Raw genomic sequence first — 25711 nt, 5'->3', positions numbered from 1 at the left:
CCTAAACAAAAAATGGGATTTTGCTCAAATCTGTCTTTAAAGTAATTGAGGAAAAATAGGCAATTTTGAAAATTGAGTCTTTCAGGTGAGGGATGTGCTGGTATTTTGGTGGGCTTTTTCCCTTTTTATTTTTCTGTTTGTTTCTTTTTGTTTGTTTGTTTGCTTTTGGGTTTTTATTTTTTGTTTGCTTGGTGTTTGTTTTGTTTTGTTTTGTTTTGTTTTGTTCTCCCCCCCAAGAAAACTTGGGAGACTGTGAGGCCTGCTGTGATTCAAATCAATTGAATTTCAACAGAGTAACAGCAAACCTGTGAGTCTTTATGCATCTCTGAATGTTTGTGAACTGCAGGAAAAGTGTGACAGGGATGGGGATTCCTTGATAACTTTCATGCAACTACAGCAGGTTACAGGGACCTCTGAGCATGTACCTGCCTGGCTTTCAGTGTGAGCAGCCCAAGAATGTTCCACAATTTGTCATTCTGTGATAGTGCCTTGTTCTGCTCCAGTTTTGTTGCTCATACCCCAGCTAGTTTCCTTAAAGTTGGAATGAGGGTGATTGCAATTGTAAAAGCAGCACAAGAAATGTGGGCAGTGTTTGGAGAAAGACTTGCTGTGCCCATTTCTACTGAATACTTTGTCAGTCTTCTTATTTATCAGGTGGGGTTCTGAAAGCATAAACCATCCTACAGTTCTAGCTATATTATATTTGAAAATTAAAGACTTTACAAAATGAAAGTAAGTTGCATTATTGTAGTGTCACCTAAACCAGTTAATGATCTGAGATAAGAGAGGATTCAAAATTCACCTAAGCCAGTTAATGATCTGAGATAGGAGAGGATTCAAAAGGGCCAAGAGTTGCTCTAAACAGTGTCAGAACTGCAGCTCTGTGAAGGGAAGTACACATTTTTGAACTGGTAAAAAGGAGTTGCATTAATTATATGGCATGCCACGCTACAACACGAACACCATTAAAAAGTCAGCCTTTAAATCTTAAAACACTTCTTGTTCCCACTATCCTCATTATTAACATCCCTATTCTACATTAATGCCTCTGGCAAGAGGTGAAAGCTGTTCAGGGTGAAAAGAAATTAGTTTCATTTTTCAGTAATTATGGGGAATACTGTTCACTGGCTTTAGTCACCCTCTCAAGTTATTCTAGTGCTTCTGGTTAAAAAGATCCTGATCTATGGTATTTTGCTAATGATCAACAGTTTTAGAAATGACATTTTTCAGCAGCACAGCCTCTATTATTGGGACAATCTTTTCCTTTGGGCAGCTGCCAGATTTTTCAAAACCAATGGGAATGCTTATGAAAGGTTAAGTTCCTTTCCCTGCCCCCATCTTCTTTATAAACTTGAGATCACTATTGCTTAGGATGCAAACTAATGTTTCCAGTTTTGAAAAGACCATCTCTTCCAAGACAGATATTTAAATAACCTGTGACTGTGGGGAAACAACAAGGTAAAGGAAAAGACCCTGAAGAATATGGCAAAAATTAAGTGGAAGTGAAATAACAGTGTGCCAAGGTAGTTTGTATCATACAATGTGGTAAATTTTCTATGGATAAACAAAGTATCTTAATTTGTGGGGTGCATTTTCCTGTTTTCATTTCAAGTGGTCCTTTTGTTTCGTAAAGGTTGAATGATGGAAAAATAAGAATGCAGTAGGTAATGAAGATGCATTTTGAGAGATGCATTTTGGGGACTGAGTAGGTACCTTCTACTGAGCAACTGAGCAAACAAGAAAGTTTGCTTTGTTCTTTCTCATCACTCTGCAATGGATTTGTGTGGTACTTGGAAACACCAGTGGGCAGTCAGAGCTGACTCCTGGCTGTCTTCCTGCTGGAATGTGCTGTGCTGCTGGTTTGGTTATTTACCAAGTACTCTTCTTCTGTCTCATATGAAGTGTTGATTCTCAAGTTACAGCAAGCTCTAAGAAACTTTCAATGCGTCCATTTATAGGGTCTTGCAAAGGATTAGTAGCAGTTAAAGCAATAGCTCAGATACCTGATTTCTGTGACCATTTTCTTATTTGCAATAAATCCATTCTTGAAGTGGCACCATCTTTAAGTGCCCTTTGCAAAGTGTCTCTGAGAGTTTCCCTGGGACTGTATGAAGTTCTCTGTGGTGTGCAGGGACTGCTGCTCTTCAGGGCACCACGACACTTCTGCAGAGTGTTCTGGCCACAGAGCAACAAAGGGTTTCTTGCTGGAATGGCCTTGGCACCCCCAGATATGTTTGAAACCTTTCATCTTGGACAAACTTCATTGTGACAGTTTTTATCTTTGAAGAACTAATTGAACTGCTCACCTTTTTACTACAGTAACAGTTCTAATTCAAATGATCTGGCTGTGGTAACTTGATTTTTAAAGCAGTTCAGCACTCTGTGATCAAGGGTTACTTAAGCTTCTTGTACTTGGCATTGTACATATAAATGATGGCAGCATCTTTCTTTCACTTCTTTCTGAAGGAACAGGCTGCATTTAAAAATAATAATAATAATTTCTTTTATTGGTTAATAAATTTATAAAGTACCTACAGCACAAAGTACCATTACTTAAATGCTTTTGATTATGGAACTTAATTAGATCTTAAAATTCTTGTTCTTGCAATGAAATACCTTATCTTCCCCAAAACTGGAACATGGAAGTCTTCAGCAAACTGCAGCAAGGTGTTTTACATGAATAGTTTATACTTTTCTGCCACCAGATCACCTGTGTAATAAAAAGGCCCTTATTCTTTAAGGCTACAGGCAAGCAGTAGGATGCACAGAAACATATTAGGACAAGCTGAATGAGACTTCCCTTAGAACATCAGAATTTTTCTTCTAGTGAATATGAAATCTTGCCTTTGGCACTAAGCTATACTGAATGCTTCAGAAGGGAATGAAAGGGAAAATCTTTCTCTAAGCAGGAAGGTAACTTTGAATGCAGAGCTGGAATGTATGGATTTCTACCTCTGCTCCATTTGGTGCTTTGATTTGCTTTCCCTTTGCTGTGTGACTGGATGTGCTACAATACCACTATTTTTTTCAGTTCTTTAGAGCTAAAAATACTAACACATAATACTGGGATTGGTGAACTCTTCAGCTTATCAAATGGCATCTACAACCTTGTTTCTGTTTTATGGTAAATATAAGTTCTCAATTGTTATGGTATGGTGAACGGTATACTGTCCTTTTTATTTTAATGCTTGTTTAAGAGCAATCCTTGATCCTTTGCTTGTGGTTGTTTTGAGGTGCATTTGGCAAAAGCTTAAAAAGAAAGCTGCCACGCACTGAGCTGTTATGCACAAATGAGGTAACAGAAAGACTTTCACTGCTTACATTTGGGGATCCCTTTCTTAAAGAAAAAGCTTCTGGCTCTGCTTACCCATAACTCTGGATTTGCTGTACAGCTGTCTTTAGCCCTATTGAAGACCTTGATGGGCAGACAAAATTGACTTTGTCTCTGCTGCAAGTGTGAGGCTCTGATTATCCATTTCTGTAGATCTGCCCTTCTGGCCCACTCAGTGTTTGTGGGCTAATCTTCTGTATTTCTGGAGAGAAACAAAGTATTAGGAAGAAGGAATTTAAGTTGAACTTCTTCAAGGTGTGTGAGCATGACTTGGAAGATGGCAAAGGTAAGCTTATTTTTGGATATGCAAATATCTATGTTATTAGCTACAGAGAAGCTGTAAGGGGGAGAAACTGAATAAACAGGAAATGAAGAAAGCTGATTTGGGTGGTCTGGTAGACCAATGCTCAGTCAGTTCTATAATATCTTTACCATGAAGCAGAGAGTCTGAAAGCCTGAATTTGGTCTTATAGTCTGGCACATTGATTGAGGGAAGGGGGCAAGACTGAGGGGGGGAATTCTTATAGGATCTGTAAGGGTAACATAGAAGAGAAACTGTGAAAGCCAGAATCAGAAGGTGACAAATGGATGAAGCCCTCTGGACAATATGTATTACCATAGATTGGAAAGGAAATTTGGAACTGCTCTTGCCAGAGGAGGGATGTGGTGGCTTTCACCAAAGCTGGGACACTTGTGGAAGGACTTCAAAGTTGTAAGGGGCATGGAAGCCAGAAAAGAAAGAAGAATGTCCCTGCTTCAGCTTCTGTAGGTGTGAGGAGTACTTACAAAGCACTTTCACTGCAGGAGCAGTCCTGGCCCAGCTGCAGTGTGTGTTCTACCTTGGGCAGATCCAGCAGTGCTTTTCCCAGGCCAGCTCTTCCTCTCTTCAGGGATTCTGTGTAGCCTTCCCCTTCCCCTTCCCCTTCCCCTTCCCCTCCCTTGGCTTTCTTCTTGGCCAGGTTCTGTCCTCCCTGACATTTACTGGACTGATTTTTGTGCCCTAATCTGAGGGGCCACTGAATGAGGGAGGGTATTTCCAGTGAGATTTAGTGTACTTTGCCTGCCATGAAACTGGCACCTGTACAGGGCTGACTGCAGGGGCAGGTGGGCTGAAGGAACCTGTGTTGTGCTTTGTGAGGACATGTGATCTGCCAGGTCAGGGGAATGATATAGAAAGTATTTTAAATGTCAATGAGGAGCAAAATTCTTTAGGCTTTTAATCTTAGTGAGTTTTCACTTGATTTAGTCAAACCCTTCCCAGATGCTAGTCACCAATGAGACTTTACTCTGGAAACTTGAAGACTTGAGGGTGTGTCTGATTCACAGGGGGGATCACTATCAGCCTAATGGGACCTTGGTTGGAACTTTAATTACAAGAAGACAGTAAAAAGCACTGTTTAAGAAAAAAAAAAAATCCCCTTATCAACTTTTGTTGCTAGTCTAGTCAGGCTAAAAATTCTGCTTAATCTTAATGATTAGTAAGAGTTCTTCATTTCTGTTAAATAAATTACGAATTATTCGGAGGCAGTATATTAAAGGAGATCTAATCAAGATATCCAGAATATTGTGACATATTTAAATCCCATAATATTTTAAAAAAACATTTTTGAGGGAGTAAAGATACTTTATATACAATTAGAGGCAGCATGATTAATAACCCTGGGCTCAGATTCGACTGCTTCCTTTGGGATTTGGGGTTTTTTTCTGCATCTCTGGAACCAAATATATGCCTTAATTACCAATCAAACAGTCAATGAAGGCAGAACTGAAGTGTGGATGTATCTACTTGGATTTGTATTAGCATTTCTTCCACAGCACAGGTTTGGATTAGTGAGGCTGAGTGTATCTGCAGGTTTTGGTTGCTGTTAGGGAGACTGTGAATCCACACTGATTTAGATTTTCAAAACTAACAGACTTGTCTGTTTTGCACCATTTGACATTTATGCCACGTGCTAAACCTGCAAAAGGTAGGTGTTAGTGCAGATAGTGTTAAATGCAGGAGCATTTAAAAGTTCTGAGAGGATTCAGGCCATTTAAAAACAGACAGTGTAGTTTCTCCCCAGCCCCATCTGCTTTATAGAGGTTTCAAGAGGAAAAGGAGATTTTGGTATATGAGAAACAAACCCATTTGGTGTTAAACCATTCTGCAAGGCTACAACATAAAATCTGAACTGAAGGCAAGAAAAGAGGAGGCAGACACTTTTGAGGTTTGGACCCTCCCAAATTGGTACAAAGTCAGTGAGTGGAGATTGCTCCTTTAACAGCTGTGTCAGAACTTCCTTTTACTGCAGAAACAGGCAAGCCAATGCCTTCAAATCCAGTGGGATTGGGAAACTCAGGATTTTGGAAGGTGTCACCACAGAGTACTTTGCTTGTCACATATAGCTGCAAGGAAAGAGGTTTCTGACCTGAAGGTAGAGAGTGGGAAAATGTGTTTGAAGCCAGACTTTATTGTAATTCTGGGTATCACTTATTTCTCATCTTCTACAATGGTGAATTGTGGGGGAGAAGTAGCTCCTGTAACAGGGGAGGCAAGGGATAAATCAACTATCAACCCTTTTATCTGCTGAATTTTTCTAAAATTGATTTTACTTCTGCACATGTTCATTCTGGAGTGTTCATAAGCTGTATGTTTTGGTCAAGTATGGCAGGCTTAGCTTTTTATTCTGAACTGTCAATTTTGAAACTCACTATGAAAGAGCTCCAAGGTAAAATGGTTTTGATCATTACCAGCTGCTGTGTGCTTTGTAGACTGTAATATAAACCTGACATTCAATTTTGGTGGGCTGATCTAATGAAGTTCTGAGATTTATTTTAGATCATAAAAATGAACCCCCTTTTTTCAAGGATAAACATGGATAAATTGTCAGATTCATAGCCCATCTCATATTATGTCTGCTGTGTTTTCCACAGTGCCTGAAATGGTCACTGTATGCCTGATTTATAAAGACAGTATCACCTTGATGAGTACACAGTGTGTCACTTGAGCAGGATTCATGTCTTTATGGATTTCAGTGGAGAAATATAAAGTGAGACAATATAAATATTGCAGCTGCTTGCTCTATCACATTGTTTTATTGGGCAGGTTACCTGTGCTGTAGTGATGTTGGTTTTCTTTTGGTTGGTCGGGTTTTTTTTTTTTTGTCTCATTTTGGTTTTGGGTTTTTGTGATTTTGTTGTCATTGTTGATTTTTTTTGTTTGTTTGTTTGTTTGGTTTATTATTTTTTAAAATTTTTTCCCTGGTATTAATAAGAACATAATATTCCAGTAACATTGGTAAGGAAAACTCCTTTCCATTATATTTTGCAATAGGTGAATTAAATGAATTTAAGATCACTAAATAAAATGTAGGGTAAAACACTAAATATTATACCATTCCTGCATTTTTCTCCTCACCAGAGACGGGGAAGATAAATGGAGGCATTCTAGATGAGACCCAAACCAGTCAGATAACGGGGAAATCAGAGGCCAAAGCTCCCAGTGACCTGCCCTAAGTGTCAGCACCCCTGGCTGCTGCTAGGTGTAGCAGTATTGTTGTGAATGAGTGCTGTGGAGACAGGTCAGCTGTGTGGCATTTTACAGAACAGACAGCTAAAACTCTGTCCTGTGGGCTTCAGTGAGGGATCTGTATGTGGGCTGGCGTCACCTCCACATGGCTCCTCTGTGCCTCCATCACTGAAGGGTTATACTGACTGCATGCACACTTAAAACAAAGATAAAATAACTTTTAATAACTTTTTCTCGTGGTCATAATGTACGTTAGTCCGTATCTATGAATTTGAAGGTGAACTGTAGCCTGGAGCTTTCCTTTCTTGAGAAAGAAGCACCTCCACTGGTGTTTAATGGATTGGGACAAGCTCTCAGTGCAGTCGCCTTGGGCCACTGCTGCTGCTCTCTCTGCCTGAACATAATCTTAACACCTTTTGCAGCTCGTGACGTGCTTGTGTTTGGATATGTTGAGAGGAAATCTCCTATATTAAGTGAAAATAAATCTGGACAGAATTCCCAGATTGGAGAATAACTGTGGAAAAGTTGGATTGTGAAAGCCTCCTTCATTTTCCCTAACTTGACAGTGTCATTTTAAGTTCCATTAAAAAAAGAGGACACTATTAGAAATGATCACCCATAGAGATCTTATAAAGCTGAATGTGAAGCATAGGGCCAGCACAGCTCTAATTGTTGAATTTAAACAGAATTCGGGTCTCATGCAAAGTAGGTACATAATGGAAAACTTGACCTCTGCTGCAATTCTGATAAATGTGTCTTCAATTAAAAAAAATAAATAAAATTGTTGGTGGCAAAAAGGGCAAAAGATGGCAGAATTTAAACATGCTTACTTGTCTACTTGTCTAAAAGTCACTGTGGCACAAACTGCCTGGAAAATGACTCTTGAAAGATGTATCCACATAGAAGGTGTTATGCACATATGCTCCTTACCAGGTTAGTTGTGCACTAAGGTGTGTGTATGCACAGGACTTCCCAAAGTGTCATTTTAAACCTAATATTTGGAGTTCTTCCTTAAACCAGACCAGAAAATATTTTTACAAGGTTGAATGTTTCTCTTAGACTTGTGGTAAAGCAATCATTCTTATTCTCTAGCATGAGTCACAAGTCACAGTGTCAATTGCTTTATAAAACATTACCGAAACAGTTTGATGGCAGTGAGCAGGGCTTAGTCATGTCTGTCCTCCTCTCTGGTGTCACTTCTGGGCTCTCTTGCCCTCACTGCTCAAGGGATGCACTCTGGATAATGCCTCAACATATTCCAGGATTAAACTAAATGTGGAAAGGGTGCGTGCCTGCCATTCTCAGAACTCAAATCCTTTGTGAATCTTTACTGCATGCTTAATTCTGAGCACCTCTGTTTGAATGGATGGCTCTGAGAAACTTTGGGCAAAGTGACTTACCACTGGTAAGTATCAGCTGTCACTAGTGTAGCTAATGGGAAAAGGTGTCCTGTTCTTGACTCTGGTGCATTTTTTACAGCAGTATCATACTGGAAGACATTAGAGATGCTTGTTTACAGACTTGCCTGTGAGGTTCCAGAGAGAGAAGCTGAGAAAATTGCCGGTCGTTCTTAAGTAGCTGTTGTCTTTGGACAAAGATTACATGCATCTTGCCATACGAAGCTTGGGACACTTCCCAAGTCATTATTCAGGAGCGTGCAGGTGCATGCCGAGGCTTTGAAATCCCCACACATAACAATGCCAACCTGACAATCATCCCTTGAAGCAGTATCAGCTCAAACAGGCTGTGCTCAGCCTTGCCTCTCATCTTGTGCTCTGAAAACAAACTGGTGCTGAATGCAGATGTGTTCCAGAGTCAGTGAAATGGAAATGGTGAGGCTGGGATTTATCCAGTCTTCCAAATCTGCCCAGCTACCTCTGTGATTTCTTGTTGAGAAAAGAACATCTCAGTGTCAGCAACTTGTATCAAGAAAGCAACCATTAAGAGAAACCTCAGAAAAGAAATTTCCCTTTTTATTCATTCCTGGTAATGTGGTATCAGTTGAGTTGGCCTGACTAATTCATTTGTACAAAGACACTAGAAACAACTATGTAAAAACCAATGCAGATGTTTTATATATACATTGAACTAATTTTCTAATTAATTTTTGGACATTGTATCTCCCTCCATGCATTTGCAAGTTTGTAGGTGCCTTAGTATGTATAATGCTATTTGCATAGGGTTTTCTCTTTTCTCCTGGGTACTTTACCTGGGTGTATATAAGCAGATAATTGTACATGGATTTGTCATAGGTGTGCTCTTGCTGTCAGTGATGGTGTTGCCAAAACAGGAAAAGTAGTGCAAAGAAATGGGATTAAGTTCAAGTACAGTGCAGTGCATGCAGTCCATGTGTGCAGCTCTGCCTTACTCTGTGCATCCCTCTCTCTCAAAAAAGATACTCTGATCATCCAAAGAGTGGATTTTCTCAGTAAGTTGCTCAAATGAGGCAGGGGGAGAAGGGAATCACCAGAATTCAGTACCTGCAATTAAAAAACTTTAAAAAGTCTTTACTTCAATCATTATATAAGATGAGCTGTAAACCAACAAACCAAATTGCAGAATCAATTAAGTTGGAAAAGATCTCTGAGATCATTGAGTCCAAATTGTGGCCAAAAAAAAGTGAACTCCTGTCCTCAATTCATATTCTCTTTTGACATTGTGCAGTCTGATGTTCTTAAACATCAGTGATTGTTATGGAAGAAAGCACTGGAACCCCATCATGGAAATTCTGAAAAGTTATGGACATAAGGAGTTAAGAAAACTAATTTTAATATCTTGATTCCTTTATTTTTGGAGGCATAAGCCCCCATAAACTGCCCTTCTGGTATGAGGTCAGCCATGGTAGGTACATACGGTAGTGGGGGGACTTCAAGGATAAAAACCCCAGCAAATCACCATCACTGAGTTTGTGCGCATTGCAGGGATGACTTCCTTGGGTACACAAAGATCTCAAGAACATGACTTTGCTTAGATCTCAATGAATTTCACTTGCAGAGCATCCCAATATCAAATTCTTAAATTATCCCCTAGTTAAAATATTATTGCTGTCTTCAGTTTCAGACTCTGCAAAAGCAGATAATAAAGTGGACACTTAGTTTGCACAATTTGTTTTTGTGTCTGTGTTAATCTCTTTTGCTGCTATAGGCTTTAGACCACTTTGAGGAGTATGGGGGGAGATTCTGTTCTGTTGTTTCTGTGCCTTCACACCTCACCTTCTGTGACTGCTCGAGCTGGGTCCTTACCTCTGAAGTTAAAAACCAATTGGATTGACAAAATTATTTTGTCTAATATTTACCTTGGCTGACCTCTGAGCTAGACGGTTTGTTTGAAACCAGGATTTTTTGTACAGTCTTTGATTTCCACTTTCCATAAAAAATGAATTATTTCTCTATGAGGAGAAGGATAAAATATGGGAATGAATTCAGAATGAACACCTCAGAAAAAATTAAATTGCATTGACATGAAAATGCCAAGATTTTATATGTGGGGAAAAAAAAGACAAGACAATCCAAAGGGAAATAAGCGATCTGAAAACTTACTACAATCTAGTAAAAATTATTGCTTTTTACTTAAAAATTTTGCTTGACATGAAAATATTAGTTTATTTGTCCGCTGCCTTGGATTTTTTTGTTCAAGATATTGCTTTTCTTCTGGCTTTTAAAGGCATCTTTACAAACATTTCTTTAAAACCACTTGTTACCTTGTTTACACTACTCAGCAGGGAAAAGGAGCTGAAAGTAACAGAGCCAAATTAATGCAACTGGCCAGTATGAATTACCTGTGAGTGTTAGAAGGGTGCTTCTGTCTTCCTTGAGAAGCTGCAAACCAGATACTACTGTGCCATATACAGCTTGTTATAAACATGCAAATCATTGATCAGTTTTTGTTTAAAAAGTGCTTGTTATCCGAGAAGAAATAAAACCTGTCAAAATCTTCACCTTCATTTGTCATTAAAAATGTAACTTCCCTGTTGTTATCTTTTACTGTAAATTAATTAAGATAGATACGGAGGGGATAGTGGTAGGTAAAGTATAGGTTTGATACAATCAGAAGTGCAATTTTGCACTGGTATTGCTGGGTTTTTTCACTCATACAGTGAGCACTTGCTGATCTGGGAATGTGCCAAGACTTTCAGATGTAAATGTGACTGTATGAATTTATGTGGATGTGTAGATAAAGCTGAAAAGGAACTGGGAGGAGGCAGGAGGAAGAAGGAGAGGCAGGTTTTTGATGTGACTCCAGCTGAAGGGTTAAGCCCCCCAGTCTTACCCTTAGAGCACCCTAAATTAGCAGAGGTGTGAATACAAATGGTGCCCAGCTTTGTTCTGGTAGCCTCACAGAGCTGAGCCATGACTCTGCCTGCTCCCTTTGCAGCAAGATGAGCTGAGATTCTTCTGGGATTCTTCTCCCAGTGGAAGCTCACCTGCTGAGCAGAAGGAGCTCAGCACACCGAGCTCTGGTACCTGACCTGCTGGCAGACCCTGAAAAAGCCCAGGAGAGCTGCAATATCCAACAGTCCTCTCCTGGTGTTGGTGGCTGTAGTACAGACCATTGGTTGCATCAATCAGAGCACCATCACCTCTCAGAGCACTAAATACCATTAAATGCTAAGGGTGGCTTCACTTAAATTGCTAGTGGTGGTCTTGGCTATGACTCCTCACACCCCAATCCACCCTCCAGGGATTCCCACCACTATCAGGATCTGCTCCAGCTGCACTAGGAAGTGATCCCTTGCCTTGCTGTCCCCTGGGTGCTCCTGTCTGTGACCTGCTGGGTGAGGCTGTAGGCTGACAGACCCCAGCCTGTACTGCTGATCCCAGCTGGGCCAGCAGAAACATTGCTTTGAATACAAAGGCTGCTCTGCAGTCATGTGAGCAGAGCAACAAGCCTTTGAGTGGGTGGAAAAGTGAGATGGGTGGGGGGCTGCTGCAGCAGAAAGGCAGTGATTGAAAGGCAGGAGCATGGGCAGGCAGGGAAGGGTGACTGGTTTCATGGAACAGTGTAAGTTCCACATTACTTTTCTAATGCAGCTAATTTTTCTCTGAACAATTATGGAAAATGTAATGTCAGCCTTGATATGTAAAGCATTTGTCAGTGAAGCTTTTACTACAAGGTCTTTTGAAACAGTTTTTTCCCTATTAAAATTTTTAAAAACCCAAAAAATATACTGAGTGTTTCTGGGGAAACTCTAATGCCAGTTCTTGTGATGCATGAAACCATTCATATGAGGATCTGAACCTGGAAACAGATTAGAACAAGCATTGTTCCTCAGGTGTTTCCATTTGTACAGTGCCAGTTGTGGTGGAATGTGGCTGTGAAATACAAACTCTACAAGTTACTGGGGAGTCCAGGTTTGGCATTGTGATGGAGTTTGATCCTTGCTCCAGTATGGCCAGTTTAAATATCATGTCAAGTAGATAAATGACATATTAAAAAGGGTTTTGTATACAGAATTGGAGTGACAATTTTCAGAGCTGAAACTGGCTCAGTTGGTCAGAGCATGGTGCTGATAATGCCAAGGGTGGGGTTGTATTCCTGTATGAGCCATTCACTTGAGAGTTTGGCTTAAGAATTCTTGTGGGTCACTTCCAAATCAGAATATTCTGTGATTAGAGAGAGTAACTAGTGGAATGTCAAGTATTTTATTCTCACAAGACACTCTGGTAGAGATGAGAAAGTCCTCTCAAGCACAGAAATTGAACTAAAACACCTGGAATATTTTTTGCATGTTAAGTCAGATATAATTGTTACTAAAATAAGCAAGTGCAAATTGTTTGCAGCAATGAAAAGAACTACTCTGTTGGGCAGGAAGTGGCATTTATTCTTGCTTGTTATTATGATGGAAAGATTTGATATTCCTGGTGACTATGAAGATTAAACCAGAGATTTATGTTAATGCAAAGGATTAAAAGAATTTTAATAACACTTATAAAGATGCAAATGTTCGCCTGCATTTTATCTTTTTGCAGATGAACGTGCCATAAGGGAAATATTGAAGAGGGAGAACACATCCTCGCTCTGAATTGCAACATCTGGTTTAATACTGCTCTCACATGGTCATTAGGTATTAGTTGTTTTCACCAGTGTGTTTATGAACAGTGTAAGTTTGATTAGACTTTTTCTCCCTGACTAACTTAAGAATACCAGGAAACAGTGATCAACATCCACCTTCAAACACATGGGGCCTGTGGATGGCTTCATACCTTGCACATTTCAACAAACTGTAAATATTGCTCAGTGTATGTTCCTTCTTGCTACTCCATCACTTAAAGATTTATTTTCTCAACAGTAAAGAGCTTGAAATACTGGCTGTGCTTCAGAATTGCCAGCTGTGCTCCCCTCATTTCAAACACACTGTCCCCCAAGTGCAAACACAGGCCACACCAGCCTGGAAAATTCTGTGCTTTATTTGGGGGCCCTGACATATTATACATATATGTACATACATTTCATATGGAGAAATTATAGAAAAAAATATGATTTGAAAAAGGAGGCAATTAAGGTGAAGGTGTAAACATCTGTCTATGTTCTGGTTTGCATTTTTCCCTGCTCTTCAACCAATTGTTTGCTAACAGGTAAGTATATATAAACAGATGCCACCTGGATTTGTCACACAATTCAACTGATGCGACTGTGGAAATATCCAGGCCCTCAAATTAATATAAATCTTCAAAAGGTTTTGAGTAGTTGAACATCAAGTAATCCATATAGTAAAAGTCATAGCTTTGTTGTCGTTGAGAAGGAGAAAGCTGTGCAAAATACTGCTGTGTAATTTTAGTGGTAGTTCTTTCTTCATTAGAGTGACGATCTTTAAACTTGGGGAAAGTTAAATTTTGTGGAGCACCAATTAAGTGCAAGAAAAAGTTTGCATCTTCTTCCATACTTTCAAATTTCCCAACGAAGTCGTAGTCTATTAGACATGGGCTGCAAAGCCTGTTGACATGATCCCAGTGTATATCCATACCCACGGGCCTGTGTACATCCAGCAGGTATTGAATGAACTCTTTAAACTTGACTCCAGAGCCTGTCCTTAGTGCTTCTTTGGTGGCATTGACACGGTATCTGGAAATGATGGCTTTCCCAAAGACCGGGTGGTAGTAGTTGTTTGGGTGTTCAAACTTGTCCCGGAAGGCAGACACCAGCTTTTCAAAGGGCTCACGAATAAAGAGCATTTTTGTGTAAGTGCTGAGCCTGTGGTAAATGCCCTTGTGGTCAAAGCCATCCAGGCGTTTCAGGTAGTTTCCGTAGTGCACGGTGTTGTGCTGGATGTCCTTTGTGGAGGAGGCCAGCCCGTTCAGCACCATGAGCACCCGCTTCCAGTTCGAGCAGCCCGCTTTGGGCACTTCACAGTACAAAACTCTGTATTTATCCTCTACAAATATTCTAGACACGTGGTAAGGAGTGATTATTCTTCTGTTATTACTCTTGTATTTTGAACAAGTTTCCCTCATAATCCGCTTCCTTTCTCCTTGGATCTGATAGAGACTTTTCCACTTGCTGTTGTTTCTATCCTCATATTTAAGTGTGGGCAGGTTGAGAATAGAGCTGTTCATGGAAATCAGAATTGGGCTCTTTTTAATTATAAACCTCCTCCTGCGTTTATGGAGCTTGATGGAATTAATTTCTTCACCTTTCTGTTGATCTTTCATAGCAAACATGATGCTGCTTTGCCTTCTGTCGGTGCTTTGAAGCTTGGTGGGCACACTTTCAGATGCCTCTAATGAACTGCTCTGCTTAACTGTTGCTGCTCTGTCTGCACTATTTTTTCTTAATCTTCCATCCTGGTCATTGCTGGCAACACAGTCCTGCTGAGGAAAAATAGATTAAAGATATTAGTAAATGAGAGATTTTTACTGCTTACAGCTTGCACCACTTCACGTGGATCTTTGGTAACTTTTAGAACTGTACAACAAAATGTGTTGTCACAAACTCTCAGCACTGCACTGTGGTATGGGCTCTTCTCTTGTCCCCTTGTTCTGTGCTTACGTGAAACTCAAAGGCAGAGATGAATCTGATCTAAATTTCCAGTAAATTCTAGTTCCTGTTTGGGTTTATCTGTATTTTAGGTGGTGTACCCAGACCCTGACAGATACTTTTGTCTTAGATGTTGTTGAAATTTCTACAAAAAGATATCTGAGTATTTTGAGGACTTGCTTACTTATTCCAGACTGCCCCTGTTGGCACACAAATGGAAGGGTTTGTTTGTTTGTTTGTTTGGGTTGTGTTTCCCACCACCGCCCCCACATCAGTAATTTATCTTTGCAGTGAGGGCAGACTGGCACAGAGCGAAGCCCAACAGGGAAGGGAGGGGGGTTTGTAGAGTCTGCAGGGTGGAGTGAGATGTGGTGTGGGCAGAGGGAAACAGGAAGGATGGCAGTGAGAATGCAGAGGCTTGGCACACAAGAAGTGGCTTTGGTGAGGGCAGATGAAGGGGACCCCAGAGGGAGGCTGGAGTGAGGTGAGCCTGGGGGCAGAGAATGGAGACCATGAGAAGCAGTGAGAGGTGGGAATGCAGCTGTGGCTGGGATTAGGTCAGCAAAAACTGAGTAAGTAAAGCAGGATGAGGCTTTCTGGGACTTGATGTTTTTCACTGGGGGATCTCTCTGTTAAACTCCTGCACACAGCCCAGGTGTGCTCTGTAACTTCCTGCTTTTCCAAGCAGCTGAATAAAATCATGTCTGTGCCTCTAAGATTAAAACTACGTTTTGCTCAATGTTTAGCTATGTGTCATCCCCATTTTGAGGTCACCTGGATCAGAGTAGCATATGAGCTACCATGGAGTATTTCAACAGAGGAGCATATGTAGTTGCAGAACATTTATTGCTGACCCAAAATAGTTAGTTAGAGGGCTTACAATTTTAGATCTAATTTTTTGATTTTCAGTGTTTCCCCAATAGTATTTAAAACTGGCTTAAAAATAAGATGCTGGTTGAATTTTAAGGTGTACAATTGGGGATTAGAAGGGTCATGCTCTTTCAGGGTGCTCTTTAAGATTAAATCTTAATCAATTTTACAAGTCTTTGTTGTCTGAAAAAAGCAATACAATAGGTGACAAACTTGTTCTGTCATAGAGGTTTTATCTTGTCACATTCTTGTTAAAGGTCAGAGAATAAAAAAGTCTCAGAAAAGAGATTCAGGATTCATTACAAAAAACACTGGTGACAAAAAAAACCCCAAAAAATCAAATTGTATTTTGTAGGTGACTTGCTTATATTGATAATTACCATCCAAAACTTGAACACAGCAGATCAGTATTAAACACAAATTTTAGGACACTTGCAGAATTCAGGTTGGATGCTGTGGTAGTGAAGGTGGTGTGCAGCCTGGGAAACCAACTGATAATTTGTTATGCAAAACTCTATTCAGCTGTTGGGACTGATTGTTGCACTCTCACCTTCCGAGGTTGTTTCTGTAGTCAGAAATGAGTTTGTCTTTGTAAATACCAGATGTATTTCTAAGTATTACCCTTTACAAGACTGGCTGTAATTCCATCCTATTTACTCATGACATGGCTGATATTTAAAGGTTATCAAATTCAGGCTTCCTACAATTCTGCACCTTTAGTGATGCTAATGACGACCCTGGAGCTTTTGGGCAACTTGAATGCCTTCTGCCAGTGCCACCCTCGATGCAGAAGGTCGGGCAGGAGCTGCAGAGGAGCTGTCAGTCCCTGTCACCCGTCTGAACAGGCGATGGCACGGCTGGGCACGGCTGGGCACGGCTGGCACGGCTGGGCACGGCTGCTCCTCTGCACACTTTGCTTTGTCCTTTAACCATGGGCGAGAGGCAGCCTGGCTGCCACTAGATGGGGGAATTTCACCAGAATTTTTCTTGAGCTGTTTTTAAGTCCCTCTCAAGGCCTTCATTTGATCAGTGTGATTTCATAGAGAATATTAATATATGCAAAGTTTACAGTATCTTTTAGCAATATCCAGTCTAGGAAAAAAACTCATAAAACTGAAGTTGCATAGCTTATCAAATTCCTATTTTAAGAGGGAAATTTGCATTTTCATGGCTAAGTTTTTGATGCAGCTTTCCTTTTCCAGTGCTTCATCTCCGGTGTAGTGGCTTATCTGAGCCATCTCTATCTGTACTCCATACTCAGAATATGGGTACAATTTTACTTATGTATTTCTGAAAACTTACTTTTTTTGGTTGCTGGAATCCCATGTTATATTTTATCCCTAAACAAAGAAAGAAAGAAAGTAAAGTAATTATTTAGAAATAAAAAAACATTAGTTTCTTCTCTTCTAGACTGATACAGCCAGTGTTGTTAATGCAATGACAAACAGACCAATGGTGAATCATAATTAATGTATTTTTCATAGTAACAATAATCCTTGAAAGGCCTCTTTATGTATAAATGTCATAAAAATTATGAAATGGAGTGGAAGACTCTACGACTTTCACCCTTTTACAAATGGGGAAACTGAGATGAACAAAACTGGAACAAAAGTGATTGCTTAACCTCGGTTAGAAGGCCAGTAGCAGAACAAGAATCAGCTGAAGGTTGTGATTCCAGGTTAGAGATCTAAACCAAAAACAAGCTGTCCTGTGTGTATTTATCCAAACCTGTATGGCTTGTACCCTGGAACCTTTGATAGGGCAGAATTAATCCTAATAACAGCTTGCATGAGTACTCTGCTGTAAAGGCAACGTGCAGTGGAGTCAAGTGTAAGCGAGGTAATATTTGCACACTTTTGGAGAGGCAAACAACACAGAATCATATTTTCTCTAATCTTCTGACTTCTACAGTGATATTTACCTGAAAACAGAATAATAAAGATGTGAAAATCCAAGATGGCAGCTTTATCTGATGTGTAGGGTTTCTTTCATGACCATAACCTTTGTTAGGTATAACTTAATAATACAGAAATGGATAATGGAAACACTACTGAATTATGACATTTGTTTGGGGCTTTTCAGCTGCTAGAACTGTTATAATCACTGTCAATGTTGCTTGAAGACTTCAATAAGTCTGCATGATGAATCCACAGGCTTTTGGACAAGGACAATTACAGCTAAAGGTCTTGCACAGCATTAAGTGCAGGCTCAGTCAGCCCCATCAGGTTGATTTTCATAGCATCAGGAAAGGTCTCAGAAACACCTTCCATGACAGCTCACATTGTGACTTGCTGCAGTGAAGGTACCAAGTCCAGCCTCGATTATCAGTCATGCTTTATTTTTGAAATCAGAGCTACAAACTGATATTCGTAGTAGAGTCTAAATAAAATTGCTCTGATTATTTCTGTGCTCCAAAGAGCTCCTCTAAGAGTGTTCATGATGCTTTTTGCTTATGTTTGAGCTTTGTTTGCAATTTTGTTCATTTGTTAGCAATGAACTCAAGGTTGTGGGGGATATTGTGATTCTGTGCCTATTACAACCGTATTGTTTTTACTTCATCAGAAATAAGCTCTAGACACTTTACAGAAGGAGTCTCAAGGCTTCTCCTAGCTGCTTCTCAAAAATGTTTAGCTGCAAATTAAAGTCAGAAGGTGTCTGTTAAAGAGAAATAGAGCTTGTAGCATTCCTGTGTAGCATTCCTGTGTATGTTCTGGAGACCTGAGGCTGATTGTGCTGTACCAGGCTTTAGGAGATGCTCCTGAGCTGTTCTCCAGTTCCTGATGTGATCAGCTAAAGAACCACTTTTATTCTGCTGTTGTGTAATGTGTTACAGAGCAAGGCAGGGCAGGAACCTGCTGTCCAAAAATCCCAGCAAAACCTGAGCACCAGCACTTTGCAACAAGTGATAGTAAAGCATGCTGATCTGTTTATGCCATGAAAATGTTGTATTTGTCAGGAAATGTAGCTGCTTCTTTTTTGCTAACCCTAAGGGCCTAATTTTAAGCTGTTTGAGCTGCTTGGCCTTTGCTCTAAGGCATCATTAATACAGCTACTTGGAGTAGTTACTTATAAGACGGGGATGTGTTCCCTTTCCAAAAGTATTTTGAGCTTTTTACAGTTGAAAACTTAAATAGGTGAGGAAAGACTTTTGATCACTTATCAAAAACTGGGGAAGTACTACAGATGGAATCAGTTCCAAATGCTGAGCATTTGTTGGGTGCAAATGATAATGTAACTCAGGGTTAGTTTTCTTCAGTTGTGATCGTTTGTTCTGACTTAAAGCAAGTGCTGGTACCTTGTAGCAAACTCACATACTTTGTGTAATTACCTCTTAAATTTGGTGCCATGACTAATAATTATTAATAAAACCTCACAAAAGTGCAAACAGCAGGTATGAGACCTAACTATTTTGTGGTTAATTATGATTGCATTTTCATAGTAGTATTTAATAAAGATAACTTATTTGAGAAATTAATATTTTGTACTGATATGCTTTGCTTTGAAAAATGAAAAATAAATGCTAGGAGGAGATGAGTAACCATTTAAAAATATGATTATTCATTTACTGGCTTTAACATGTAATCAGAACAATAATTCCTGCTTAATATAAATGTTTGGTGAAGCACTTGCCAATCTCTTTGATGTTTGCTGAATTTGTGACATCTAAATTTGGCTTCTTTTAGTTGTCTTTCTCATGATACAATCTGTCACTTTAGATTTAAATCTACATGATAAAAACCTCTTAAGTGCAGTGAAGTCAGGGAAGTTATATTGCACAAATCTATTACACTAATCAAAATCTAAATTTATTGTTATGTTTCACCTTTACTATCCATATTTTTTACCAGGTCTTTGACGTTATTGCCAAAAGGGTAATGTTTTTGGTCATAAATAAACCACTGGTGTCTGGTACGTGCAGTTGAAGGCAGTGATCAATAACTCTTAGGTCCAAATGTGATGAGGCCAACATCTCACTGTGCCCAAACACAGAGGGAACAGCAGAGACAGACTCATTCTCTAATTACAGATTGTTTATGTTGCTTCTCATGGTGTTCTTTTCTCTTCCACTTGTGGGACCATGATTTTCCAGGCTCAAGCCTGGCCTGTGTTTTATCCAGTCCTACCACACAGTGAAACCCACTGTGGGCTATTCTTATTTTCTTTTCCAAATGCTGCTAGCAACACAATAAAATGGCTTTCATCTTCCTTGTGTACTACTGTATAGTTTTATCATTCTGCCTTCTCCTCTGTCTCTGCTTCAAGACCTAATTTTGGTTTGCCTCTGGTGTTTTGCTCTGGTCTGAGACTCAACTACAGCTGAAGTATTTTTTAATAAAAATGATAACTTCAAGTCTGCATCTGCAACTCATCCCTTACAGGGCTTCTGTGCACAGAGTGCTCTTGTTTGCTTCACCCAAATAGATTTGTGAAATTTACTCTGCAATGGATCTTTTGGCATTTCAGGAACATCTGTGTCAAGTGTCCTATCCAAATACGCCCCAGTCTTAGGTCTTTTCTCAGAGACAGCAATGTGTACTTCATTGTAGAATGATTAATAGAATAGTTCTCAGAAATCTGATAAACATGAGAAAAATTTAGCTGGAAGATTTTCCCAAAAATACTGTCAGAAAATTAGGATCATTTTTATCCTTTTTTTTCTTTTTTTTTTTTTAATTTAAACTTAACTCAGCTTGTACAGTATAAAAGACCTGTCCAAATCTGATCCTGACTTACTCTGGTGTCCAGTTGTTTGCATCTTTAAATTAAATGACTCAGTAAAGAAATTTAGTTAAAGATTGCTACCATAATAAATTATTTGGTTTTACATCTATTAAAAATACAGATGTAGTATACACATCTGGAATACTGTTGAAATAGATAAACCTCTAAAAGAAAAGCATTTTCTGCAAAAATTAAGGCCTAATTAGAACAGACTTTATATGTGTGCTTGTTTTAACTATGTGTTATAAATCCTTTTTCTAACATAAACTTACAACTTGATTTGGAAAAATGCTTTCAAAGTTCCATCTAAGCTAAACACAACATCTCATTTTTATACAGATGGAATTAATGAGGCCAAGTAAAGACGGCTTAGCAAAGCAGCAGCACACCTTAAATTGTACACCAGGAAAGAAGCCAACCTGTGCAGTGAATTTAAATAATCTGATCCCTCTGAGTCCCCAGCGAGGCTGCAAGTGTGTGGTGTCACTTCCCACACATGGCAAACCCTGCCTGGGGGTGCTGGGGGTAAAAGGTACATGTCCAGCCCTTGGCAGACAGGTCTGGTGCTGATTTCCTTTGCACTGGGGGAAATGGTGGAATGTTTCTGGGGCAGTGTCCACTGGGAGCTCTAAGTAGTTAATCTTGGCTCTTTGAGTAAGTTCTTCTTTTCCCCCCACTATTTTTGGAAGACATAAGAAGTTCTGCAAGCTGGTGAGGGTTGGGGTTTCTTTCATGTGTGAGTTCCTTTGTAACTCAGGTAACACATTTGTCCTGAATTCTGAGCTTTTCGTTTAATCCTACCATTGTCAAGCATACGAGTTCTAATAGTTTCAATATTATTTGAGGAATTTTGGACTCTGATTGATAGCTTACTCTTAAGCAGTTGTGGTGAAGTAGAACACTTCCCAAAAACAAAGCATTTCCCCCTCTCCTGTGCTAACACACTATTGCTTTCCATTGTTCTTGTGCTTTTTTCTGCCCAAGCCACCTTCAGAGATGCAGACATTGGATTTGGGTGAAGCTGTGGGTGTCATTTCCAAGGCAGGGAATCTGGGGTTCCTCCATCCCACAGGCAACATGCAATGCACCCTTGTGCTGCTTGCACATCTGTGTCAGGGGGTGCTTGGGATGGCAGCAGCTTGTGTGCACTTCACTTGATTAAAACACGATTACTCTGGCTTTTTGTAACTGAAATGACTTTCCATCTTAATGAAGCAAGGGAGTCTCTGGACAGAAGTACTGTATGCAGGGAAAGCAATGCAATTCTGAAGGGCATAGCCTGGAAATAATTAAAAACATTCAGTTCATCCATCAGTTTGAACAAGAAAAAATTACAAATCGGGGAGCCAAAGCAGAGATCAGTACACACATTAAGTGACTTTTAATATTTGCCTCCTGAGGACTTTCATACTGCCAAAGAAGTTGGTATTCCCAGCTGATTTATGCACCAGTAGCTGATCCCTGTGCTGGAACCAGCAAACCTGCACAGAGCTGTTCTGAAGCACAGTCCTGAGCCACGGTGTCACTGCTTCCCTCCTGATCCCCCATGAACTCCCTCCTAGCCAAGGTGCTGTGCTCCCCTTGGCCACCCTTCACACACGGCTGGCCTTCCTTTCCCAGGAGGGGAATCTTGGAGTAAAGACCGGGTGTGCAGCTGGTACCACTGTCTGGAGATGCAGCTCCCACCTGAGGAAGGTGTTTGTGCCCACACAGCGTTTCTCAGACAGAACACCCAGACTATCTCCCTGCTGTTGTTTCCTCTTGCCTTGTTTGACACTGACCAAATGCCAGGCACCCACAGAAGCCACTCCCTCATGCTCCCCTGCCCCAGCTGTGGAGAGGAGAGGGCAAAAAATGCCTGAAAGGTTCATGAGTTGATATTAGGAGGGCAGAAAACACTATAAGGGCAAAACAGGCTAAATTTAGAGATGCCAAGTGAATTTTATTACTAACAAAGTCAGAGGAGGATTATGACAATTAAAATAAGCCCTTAAAAACACCTTTTCTCTCCCCAACCCCTCCCTCCTTCCCACCAACATCTCAGTGAGACAGGGCAGGGGGTTTGGTCAGTTCATCACCTGAGATTTCCACTGCTCAGAGAGAGGAGTCCTTCCTCTGTGAGATTGTGGGATCCCTCCCACAAGAGATAATTCTCTGAGAACTTCTCCAGCTTGGCTCCACTCTCATGGGCAGCAGCTCTCTGTGACCTGCTGCAGCCTGAGTCCCTCCCACGGGCACACAGCCCCCCAGACCTGCTGTGCATGGGGCTCTTTCCAGGGCTGCAGTGCTCCAAGGACAGGCTGCTCCAGCCTGGCAGCAGGGCCCTCTCTGTCCCCTGGGTCTCCCATGGGGCACAGCCCCTCCAGGGATGCACTGCTGTGGTGTGGGCACCTCCCCAGGGGCTGGATCTCTACACCCCCCATGGATCCCCAGGGGCTGGGGTGGATCTCTGCATCCCCCATGGATCCATCCATCCCCCATGGATCCCCAGGGGCTGGGGTGGATCTCTGCATCCCCCATGGATCTCTGCATCCCCCATGGATCTCTGCATCCCCCATGGATCCCCAGGGGCTGGGGATGGATCTCTGCATCCACCATGGATCCATCCATCCCCCATGGATCTCCATGGCCTGCAGGACACAGCTGCCTGACCATGCTCTCACCAGGGTCTGCAGAGGAATCCCAGCTCTGGCCCCTGGAGCACCTCCTGCCCCTCCTTCCCCACTGACCTTGGAGTCTGCAGAGTTGTTCATCTCACACGTTCTCACCTCCTCCTCTCCTCTAGCTGGAATTAACAGTGCCCCCCTTTGTTCTGATTTTCTTCTTAAACATGTTTTCCCAGAGGCATTGTCATCTCTCTCACTGGCCTTGGCCAGCAGCAGGTTCCTCAGAGCCATCAGGGCCTGGCTGAGCTGGACATGGAAACTTCCAGCAGCTTCTCACAGAAGTCACCTCCATGTACCAAGAGCCAGGCCATGCAAAACCAGCACAGCCCCTCAAAAAGGCTTTGTACCTCCTGCCTGTTTGCTGTACATATTCTTGTGTGGTGCACTAGTCAGAAATACCATCTCTTGAAGCCACTGTTTATTTTTTTATTATTCTCAACACAGCCTCATGTGAGAAATAATTGTTTTGATACGGGTTGCCTCGCAAATTTTTTATTTGTCAAAGTGAAAACAGATGAGAAGCAGAAGCAGAAACAGTAGCATTTTTAAGAAATAAATTCCTTTTGAATCAAAACCCAAATAAAGTGTTGCTGCGTCATTCTGGTAAGTCCCACTACCTACACAGCTGACATTGGTAGTTGAGTATTGTCTGAATCTGTGGTGTTGCTTTTGTCCAGAAAATTCTACATTTGCATCTAGAGTTTGCAATGGGGCTGTGAACTGCCCTCTGCTCTGTTTTTGAGATTGGAAGCTGACGGAGGAAAATATTCTTTTATTAACTGGGATTTGGACACCCTCGTACTTCTTTGACTTGCAACACACTAAGAGAACAGATATCAGACTCTTTGAGAAAAACACACACTAGTGTGCTTTTTTTCAGAATGGTCTTATATTCTAATATAAACTGAATCCATCTTCTTGACTAAATAATGATGGAACCTAGGCTTGCTCTGTTTCCATGATACCAAATAAAGGAAGGGGCATAGCACATTTACATTGAAGGCTTAATTGAAAGAATAGGAGGAGCTGTTTGTGAATTCATTATGAGGAAGGTACAGCTTCTTGTTTACTTTGTCTTCTTTGCTATCTAGCCATACTAATTGGAACTTGCCATTTTCTGACTTAATTTATATTCGATAAGAATTCTATAAAGAAAACAGAAAAGTCAGGTCTGTGTTATTGCATTCCCCATTCCTTCTTTGGACCTGTCCCTGGGAATACTGTTAATTAACATCATTAGCTTTCAGGCACTGTCAGCAGTTACTTGCAATTTCTACTTAATACCTTTCAGTTATTCTTCATTCTCATATTTAATATTTGCATATTGCCTTCGTAGCATGACTTTGGCAAGGACATTACACTTTCCCAGATTTATTAAAAAGTAAAAGCTAAAGTTTAAAATCTAGCACTGCATTTATATTTAGTAGCCTGTAGAACTATTCAGGTAACCAGAGGAATTTCAATGAATTTCAAGCAAGCACTTCATGTAATTTGACTTCATGTAGCTGGTTAGAATAGCTCGTCCAGAATCCAGAAATATTTCAAGACATTGTGCAAATCAGACACGAAATCTTCACTGGTCTTTCTATTGGAGGGCAGACAAAGTAATACAGGTGGAATCTTGGACTCCTTTCATGTCACTCTGCAGAGATGTTTTTTTGGGGAAGAAAGCACAAATGGAAAGAGAAGGCTGCAGGCAAAATTGAAAAAGCAGATCTACACAGGCATGCCTCTGAGTGCTGAAGCTCACTGCTTTGATAGACTGACTGTAGATCAAATAGCACAGATGTGTATCCAAATGGTGCATATTATTATGTTACAATCAATTAACTGGAACTGATAGAGTTTCCCTTTCTCCTGTTCTCATAGTTGATTATTGACAAGTCTTCTTAGTATAAGAGATCAACATGGAACATTACAGAAAAAAAGGTTAACACCTGCAACAGCTACAAAACTTGGTGCAGAAAGGGTGATAATTGGACAGACTTTGATTCATGCCCTTGAGAAAGAAGCAGTTCTTGGGAAGCTCAGTGTAAGGGGTGAGCTCTTTGCCAGGCCCTTTATTCCTGAGCACTTGAAGGGCAGTGGGGCTTTGCTGTTTGTCATTTCTCACTGGCTCTACTTTTCTTCATGGAAGACTTTCTGTTTCTTGTCAAGGAGCTCACTTGCACTCCTTCAGCCAGATTTTCATGACTGATGGGTAGAACAACATGGGTGCATGAGAATAATGTCCTGAACTGACTTTCCTATCAGTAAAACTGAGGGAGGAATGGTTCTGCTCAAAAATTGAGTGCTGACTACTCCAGGATTCAGGAGGCATTAGATGGTACCTAGGATTGGACCTGAGGTGCAACCCAGGTTGGAGGGGTCAAAGTGCTAGTGTTGAGTTTTAGTAAGCTCAATACTTTTTAAAGGTATGGGGAGGCCATTAAAAAATGTTCCAAAACTTTTGGAATTCACAATTTCTCCAACAGTGAAGTGGCAGTTTGATGTTCATGTTTTCTCCTTGGCCATGCAAAGCTCCGTGAAAATTGGCAGTGGAACACTTGGGAAGTCTAAAATGGACATGCCTCACTGAGGACACAATGCTTCATGTGGTGTGTGCCTGAGAGGTTCAGATGCTTCCAGGACATAAGGACT

The 25711-nt window shown here is 40.7% G+C and overlaps 1 protein-coding gene across 6 annotated transcripts in view; it reads right to left on the bottom strand.

Annotated features, from left to right (window-relative positions):
• Nucleotides 1-13227: 13227 nt before the first annotated feature.
• Nucleotides 13228-25711, bottom strand: part of CHST8 (carbohydrate sulfotransferase 8) — a 182505-nt gene continuing 170021 nt past the window's right edge. For 4 of the 6 annotated variants that reach the window (XM_064386922.1, XM_064386919.1, XM_064386918.1 and 1 more), the window contains 2 exons: nt 16986-17023; nt 13228-14647 (listed from right to left, as the gene is read on the bottom strand). In XM_064386922.1, coding sequence (XP_064242992.1) covers nt 13496-14647; nt 16986-17009 — 1176 coding nt within the window. In that variant the 5' untranslated portion in view covers nt 17010-17023 and the 3' untranslated portion in view covers nt 13228-13495. The remainder of the gene's footprint in view (nt 14648-16985; nt 17024-25711) is intronic. The other 2 variants (XM_064386924.1, XM_064386921.1) reach the window with 1 other exon arrangement.

The sequence above is a fragment of the Passer domesticus genome, chromosome 12 (assembly GCF_036417665.1).
Source record: "Passer domesticus isolate bPasDom1 chromosome 12, bPasDom1.hap1, whole genome shotgun sequence".
Taxonomy (NCBI): Eukaryota; Metazoa; Chordata; class Aves; order Passeriformes; family Passeridae; genus Passer; species Passer domesticus.
Note: the sequence above shows the minus strand (reverse complement) of the source record. Positions and strands in the feature narration are given on the sequence as shown.